The 7836-nt window shown below is 31.8% G+C and overlaps 1 protein-coding gene across 3 annotated transcripts; it reads left to right on the top strand.

Moving 5' to 3' along the window:
- The first annotated feature begins 703 nt into the window (after positions 1 to 703).
- On the top strand, positions 704 to 6654 carry prel (preli-like). Of its 3 annotated transcripts, XR_002722692.2 has the most exons (6): positions 704 to 964; positions 1019 to 1238; positions 1301 to 1456; positions 2674 to 2858; positions 3965 to 4021; positions 6350 to 6654. XR_002722692.2 is itself a non-coding variant. In XM_023165668.2 (5 exons), the coding sequence occupies exons 1-4, from the start codon at positions 873 to 875 to the stop codon at positions 2848 to 2850; spliced, it is 645 nt and encodes a 214-aa protein (XP_023021436.1). In that variant the 5' UTR covers positions 704 to 872; the 3' UTR covers positions 2851 to 2858; positions 6350 to 6654. The 3 variants fall into 3 exon arrangements, 2 of the variants coding, with proteins under 2 accessions (XP_023021436.1, XP_023021424.1); XM_023165668.2 differs by lacking the exon at positions 3965 to 4021; XM_023165656.2 differs by having other exon boundaries at positions 3965 to 6654.
- The last annotated feature ends 1182 nt before the right edge of the window (positions 6655 to 7836 follow it).

Here is a 7836-nt window from a genome sequence, read left to right as displayed (position 1 = left end):
AGGTACCAAAAAACTTGTAAATTCGACACTGAACTTGACCATTTTCTTTTTTGTCGAAATGTTCCCAAACAATAGATTTCCTAGCTCCAGGCCGCATTGTTCATTATCAAAACAGTAATAATAACGGAATAAAGGTATCAACTACACAATATGTAAGAGTAGAAAAAATAATGGAATTTATGAGTAATAACAGAAATTTCGTTACAGTGGCTTCGAATCCTCTAAACTGAAAAATTATTGCCACTGTTTCAATTTCAATGCTCTCTGTTTGTATTCTCGGTGCGACAAATTCAAACAATCCTAACTCATAAAATAATCCAGTTCATTTCAAATTTCGCCATTATTGTGGGCGTTTCACATGGCACATGACCTCATGAGAATCGAGTGATTGCGTGCTTATTGCTCGCATCGCCGGATCTCGAATTAAATCGGTGAGTGACGAGTGACGTAGTACTCGAATGATTTCATTCGAATGATATTTCGATTTTTGGGATCACTCGAGTGATCCCAAAAATCCCATTGTTCATCGATATGCCTGTCAAATTGTTGAAACTCTCAATATCATTCTTACGTTTCTTTGGTATAATTAATTCAGGGTATTCTATTGATGCTATTGATATCAAAGAAACATCACTATTGAGTCATCAGCTGATGTACTCAAGTCAATGTTGTATCTAGGCGCTTTTATCATTTAATTTGTTTACAATATATATTACCATTAAATTTTGACAGTACTTTAAGATCAAGAAGGGGTATAGTCCAATTTTCCTCGTGTTTTCCATTTTGCTAACTAAAATGGCTTTAAAATTCAAACTTGCTATCTAAGAAAACGGTCATTCAATTATATACGAAATATTTCAACATCAGTAACAATGCCAAAGTTTTTCTCAGATACCACGGTTTTCAGTTATAGTTGGGACCAAGTGGCTCAAGGATTTTGGAAAAGGTATCCTAATCCCAACAGGTAACAATCACGAATGTAATCTCTTATAGATATTATTTTGATAACTACTTACAGTAAGCATGTACTCAGTGAAGACACGGTACAAAGGGAAGTACGTTCCGGGAAGTTATTTTCCAAACGTCTTTTATCAAAAACGAGCTTGAGTAGCCTTCCAAAATGGGCCGAGAGGTTTGTGACGGCGAAAAATGTCAATATTGTGGAAGAAACCATTGTTGACCCTGGTAACCGAGTTCTTGTGAGCTATACACGAAATTTAGGATATGCCAAAGTGATGGTATGCTAAAGATATTGAGGATGTTCAGTAAACCTCTAAAATAAATACTGTTTGTTTTCCAGAGTGTGACTGAAAAAGTTGTTTATACAGAAAGTGAAGAGTATCCTGGAAAAACAGTAGCCTTGAGGTATGCTTGGATTGACTCCCAAATTAAAGGATTTAGTCGAGCAATTTGTGCTTTTGGGTATGAACGTTTCAAGAAAAATTGTTGTAAAATGGTAAATGTTTTTAAACTTATAAGGTAGATAATCTTTTGCAAACAATTATATAATCAGTAACTGCAGATGTTTTCAAAGTTGATATTTTATTACCACAAAAGGTAATTTTATACTGTTGCATATACAAAATCTCATATTTGTTCATTCAATATTCATTTCATAAAAAAAAATCAGAATAGCTTTTATGGTGATTGTCAAAATAGTTAGAATAACCTTATAAACAATCAAATATGACAAACATTGAATAATTTTCTTGTGTAGTACATTATGAATGGTACTCAAAAAATATATTGCATTTTTTTAGAGTATGGTATTTTTTACAAATAATATAGCTGCTGATAAAATTCTGGATAAAAATAATTTTAATATTCAACACGATTTTATTATTACACCCAATTCGAATAATTTTGAATACTATAAGAGACATTAATGAAATATTTACATATTTAAAATATTGCTATTCATTTATATGATTAACTAAATGATAACTTAGTTTTGAATTTCAGAATTCATCTGTTGAAAAGTTATAATTTATTTCAAAATTTTGCAAGTATTAAACTTCACTACCCATGAAACACTTATTTACATATATCTGAAATAAATTGAGTACTTGTGGTTTAAACATTTCCATTCTTTTGAGGGCGACTTACTACCATGAATGTGATAAAAATTTACATGTGCTTATTGCCCAATTTAAACATTAACATTCAATAAAATAACTGAAAATCCCAATTACTCTTTCTAGGTACCTTGTTTCAGATATAATCGAATATTTCATTAGATGTTACACGATTTCCAAATATTTCAAGTTTCAAGATTTTTTTTTGTGGAGTTTATTTTAAATCGTATAGTGCTTTGGAGCACAACAGAAAATGTTTGCAAAACCATATCTTTTAAAAAAGACTGATCATCGATACTTTCACTGTAATATTATAATGATTCCTCATGAAATTATAGAAAATTTATGAAATGGACACTCCAAGAAAATAGTAATTACTACATTTACTGGCGATTCATTTTTCCTGCATATAAATTCATTTTTAAATATTTCAGATATCAAGAAATACACATGAAAAATATTTCACATAAGTTTTGAATGCATATAAGTATTGGGAATCACAAGATAATTTTTTAGATATTGAAAGTTCAACTATTTTGACAATAACCCGTGACAAACCCCGTTGTCAGTTTTGTAAAGATAAACATATTTTTCTCAGGCTGGTGGTTTCAACTACGTTCTCTCCAATTTATATCCCCACTATAATAACTTACCATCAACACATGCCACAATTAAAGCTGCCACAAAATTGAAAGATGCGGCGAAAAATGCTTCGGAGTTAGCAAAATCCAAGGCTGCGCCCATATATGCTTCTTTACATCCTAATCAATCTTAGAAATAGGGGTGAGTAATTCATCTGAATTATTTATAAATATCCTAATCCTACAATTTATATGAATGCAATTCAGTTCAACACATCCCACTGCTTGATTGTAAAGAAATAGTACTTATTATTTCTTTACTATTAACCTTAATACTTGTGTGTATGACCACGTTCACACTACACCTTGAAGAATAGTTTCTAACAATCGATGTTACCAAAATCAACAATAATGCCTGTGTAAAAACCATTTTCTTCAAATGTTGAATAAATAAAACTGGTGTAATAAAGCTAAATCTATTGAAAAGCAGATTGGTGTTATCAAACTTGATTCATTGAGTTGTTTAAACTTTTACTTTAGGCGGTTTCATAATTTAGTGACATGAAAATTCCGTAAGGTGTCAGAAAGTGAATTTTTTATAAAAATGGTCCCTAAATGAATGGGATAAAATCTCGCTGTCTGCTTGACCCAATAAAAAAAAGGCAAGTGTGAAAATGATTTAGGTTATTCAAATATTTTCCCACTCAGTATAGCCTATGCAAATAGGGATACTTGAAAACTGACAAACATATGTAAATAGGTTTCTTTACATCAAAATATGAGTTTATAATTGATATACCAAAATTTTGATTTTGTAGAAGAACAAGTAAAACAGGAATTCCTAGGACAAATTCAGTTTCAGTAAAAAGTATTCATTTCTGTTATTAAAAAAGCTATTATCACATAATTTTTAATTTTATTGAAAAAAATTAGCTCAAACTTTTGATAGTTGACATGCCAAATTTACGAACAGTTAATCGAATGTGATAGGTAGAGATGTAGTTACGCTCGATTTGTGTAAATATTTCCCAGGTGGTGGATGTTAGAACCTTGATTATTATAACGACAATTGTTTTATGCTCGTGTGAACGTGGTCTGTAAAACAACTAAAAAACATTGCTATCAAAAACTCCAGATACCCATTCCTAACGTGCTTCAATCATCCATATGTGTGTTCACTGTCACATCGATACTTTAAAAATATTCAACCTTGCTCAAATTAATGTAATTTTTAGATATTTGACTCCACAATTGTCCCAAATATCTTGGGCATCAAAATTTCAATTGAGTAATTTTATTTTTTCACAGGGTTTGCAGTATCCAAATTACTTGTTAATGGGATGGCTAACTTTGCTGTTCTCACAAGTAGGAAGTATTTTTTGCATTTTACTCCAAATTAGTATAGTAAACTAGAAGAATTATATTCCATGTATAAGAATTCAGTATTTTTTGTTACTAATTCAAAAAAAAATTTAACAACTTCATTTAATTTTTCCTCACATAAAATAAGTATTAGAACAGATGGAAGACCAGGCGATTATTACAAAATTTAATAACTGTTATGGGATCATATTCTAATTTGCTTTCGTAAATATGTAATGAGAAAAAATTCCTTGAACTTGCATAGAGAAGAAAAACCAGTTTTCAATTTTTAGTACCCTTCTCCATTTGGACAAAAAAATACCTGTCATTCACTTTTTTGTTTCCATCAATTCCTATTGACAGATTATCTTATAAAAAACAATCCTCTAAGCCTTCAAAATAATAAAAAATATAATGAATACTTATTCCAGTGCCAAAGTTTTTCTCCGGTTTTGATGGCCGTGGTCTGCAGGTTTTTATACCCGACGTTTTGTCTATAACTGCAGTAGACATTATAAAAGGCATTGCGGCAACAGATAAAGTGATCTAGTTGTCCGCTCAGATTTTTTTTGAAGACAAAGATACACCCAAACTTACAGATTATGGCCAACAAACCCGAAAAATTGCTTTGACATTGTTACCCTCGACCGTGAAAGTGTACAATACTTATTCTCTATGGAACCACCACTTTTGAGACATCTTTTTATCTTTTCGGGAACACATGCTTGTATACTTTTGAGTATAGACAATTTTATTAAATATGTATTATCTTATTCTCCAAACTTTTACTAGCATATAACCAACAGAAATATATTATTTTTCATTTTGTGCAACTTACCGGGCCATTTTTAATTATTGTTTTTGATAAATCTACGAGCAATTCTACAGAAATTTCAAAGTCGTAGAATAAGAAGTATCCTGAAATATATCCGATATGCTATCCTGTTTAAACTGCCCATCAATAGAAAATAGATTATACTACCTTACAGTGATATTCATTTATAAGAATATTTTGACAATTATACAGTGCGGACAGAAATTAGCCCCTCCCATCCAACTTTCAAAACAAAACAAAGTTTCAAGGTTGGACCAAATTTACGTAGAAAGGTATCATTTCTATTACTTCTATTCCGTGTTAGGAATCACACGTTAAAAGGTAAGACCTCGTTAGTCCTTAGCTCGCACAAGTTTCGACTTCTGAGGATTGTCATTCGTATGGGTGCGATAGCTGGTTAACGGAAAAACATATTTTAAACATTTTTTTTTATAAAAAAGACAAAGTGTTACATCATTTGTCCCGAGAGAGCTAGCAACTTTCTTTTCAAATGTATATGGGGGTCTTGTGATACGTTATTTTATAGGTTATTTAACTCTCATTTCAACACTTTTTCAGTTTTGATAGCCGTTCCTGAGTCATTAGCAGTTTTATATTCATTTCAATGATCTGCAACCATAGAATAAATATTATTTTAAGAAAACTGTATTCAAAACTCACTCCAGTTGATTCCAATGAATGTTTGAAATGTCCACTGTTCACTTCTTGACAATAATGGAGTTTGTATACAATTTCATTTCATACATTATGGAATGTGTTTCTACTGCTATTTAGAAAAAAGTTGGTAGCGCCATCTCGCCAACGAGTGGTGCAAACTATTTTCTTTCTCATCAAAAACTACTAAAAAAGTCTACTTTTTACGTTAATTTTATCCGATATCTTGTACCCTTCAAAAGTTAAGAGAGGGGAACTATTTACGTCTACACTGTATAGTCTACAACTAGTACATACATGAGCATAATAAAAGAAGTAATTAAAACTCACAAAAACATGCAAAAGTGCTTGATAACCACCAAAAAGTAAAAGATATTGCAAAATAATCGATGTCTGTTGATTGAATACTGGCAAAAGATCAAAGGGCAAAGTAGAACTGCCTGAATTCGGTTGATGGTTGCCTATACTCACAAAGTAAACAAATCCAAAACGAGAACAAAAAGACGAAAATAAAAAATCTACTTTCTGTATAAACCATCACTTGTAGGATACTTCCATAAGAAACAATAAGATAGCAAAATAATATTTAGAAAACATCTTTTTTTACATCGCGAGGAGGGGTTCCTGCTACTACATATTTTTTGTGATTATACGTTAAAACAAAAGAAAGAAACCAAAATGAGAGTGAAAAGGGGTAAAGGAATTTAAACTTTTTTGCACTCTCTTGTCACAATAAATATTGATTGTTATCTACTTATCAAGTATTAGAAACACATTGAAAAACTCACTCTCTTCATCAAAATCCTATTTGCTTATCAAAGACACATTTGTTTATGTTTTAGATATTTTTGGGAGCTAACTGACTTGACGGGCATAATACACTATAGGTGGGTACAAAAGTAATATTTATTCAGTATACTTTTATATTTTGGCTGATTAAACTTTTTTTTAATTTATCGTTTCCATTTGAATTTTGATATTTTTATACATAATTGGATGTAATTTTGAGACACATTGGATTCTTTATAGATATGTATGTATATATGTATATGGTCATTAACCAAACTATCATAGAATGTCTGAATTAGTATAAAACCTTGTAGTCATTATATAAACAGTAGTTGAAAATACATTTTTTAAATGAAAACGTTTTTATTTGAATTATAAACTACCAGTATATCGTTTATCAACGATATTCTGCTGAGTAATATCTCTTTGATAGAAGCACTATTTTCGTTCCTTCATCTTTCTAAGGCACAAGTTTTTGATGGATTGAAGTATTTTGTTAAAGTATTAACAGAAAAGAAAACGTTTTTTGTCAAAAAGTAAAATGTGTCACTAAATTGAAAAAACTGTTTTTATTACGAGTGTAATTCCTATCAAAAGTTGCAAATAATGACACGTTTTCTTCAACAAAAAATCACACATTCGTAGACATATATACATCAAAGAGTGAATATTCATTTTTTCAGTAAATATTGCACTACAACTCTGTCCAACATAGATTGAAAATCATATGCGGAATATGGCATTATTTCCAACTGTTCTGTATCTGTAGAGTAGGGGGGGTGAGTGTAAGCACACAGCACTTAGGCTATATGTGACCCATTGTACATCCTACCGAGGAGTTGTCCTCCTAGGTCATCGTCCATCCTGTCCTTTCCAGTGAGGTGGACAGGTGTAGGCCAAGACTCGCCGAACACACAATATCTTATTGACGATAACTCCGGGCACTCGCATAGGACATGCCTGACAGTCTCATCTTCCTGTTCACACATCCTGCATAGAGGTGTGTCCACTAGCCCCATATTATGGAGGTGTTTCCTTAGTTGACAGTGGCCAGTCAGAAATCCTCCTGTTAGGCATAGATTTTTCCTGGTCATCGCCAGATATTTCTTCGGCGCCAGCTTTCCAGGGTGATCCTGGCAAGTTTGCATCCTTTGATTCCATCCCGTCTCTTAAGGGATTGAGCATTGGTGTGACGTTTGGCTAGTTCCGCAATTGTCAAAGTCAAAGACTGCAGGTGTCACTGGATCCTAAAATTCTTAGTCCAGCCGCTTATTTGGCTAAAGAGTCGGCAAAGCGATTACCTTTACTAGTAAGTGTTCCCATATTTATATCTTTGTTTAAAATATCTTGTTCTGACAAAGATAATATAGATAATTATAACCAGTTGCGAAATAATACGTCAAGCTCAATTGATCATGTTTCTCCTGCCTACAACAACAATGGTAAAAAATTCATTGATGTAAAATGGAATAAAAATATACTTATAATAAATTTCCCACGACCTGAAGAGTTTTTCCTTGATTATTTTCAGAAGGAATTG

This window comes from Leptinotarsa decemlineata, unplaced genomic scaffold, assembly GCF_025532065.1.
Source record: "Leptinotarsa decemlineata unplaced genomic scaffold, Ldec_3_MD MMD2_tig00000199_RagTag_RagTag, whole genome shotgun sequence".
Taxonomy (NCBI): Eukaryota; Metazoa; Arthropoda; class Insecta; order Coleoptera; family Chrysomelidae; genus Leptinotarsa; species Leptinotarsa decemlineata.
This window is presented reverse-complemented; position numbering and strand designations above follow the sequence as displayed.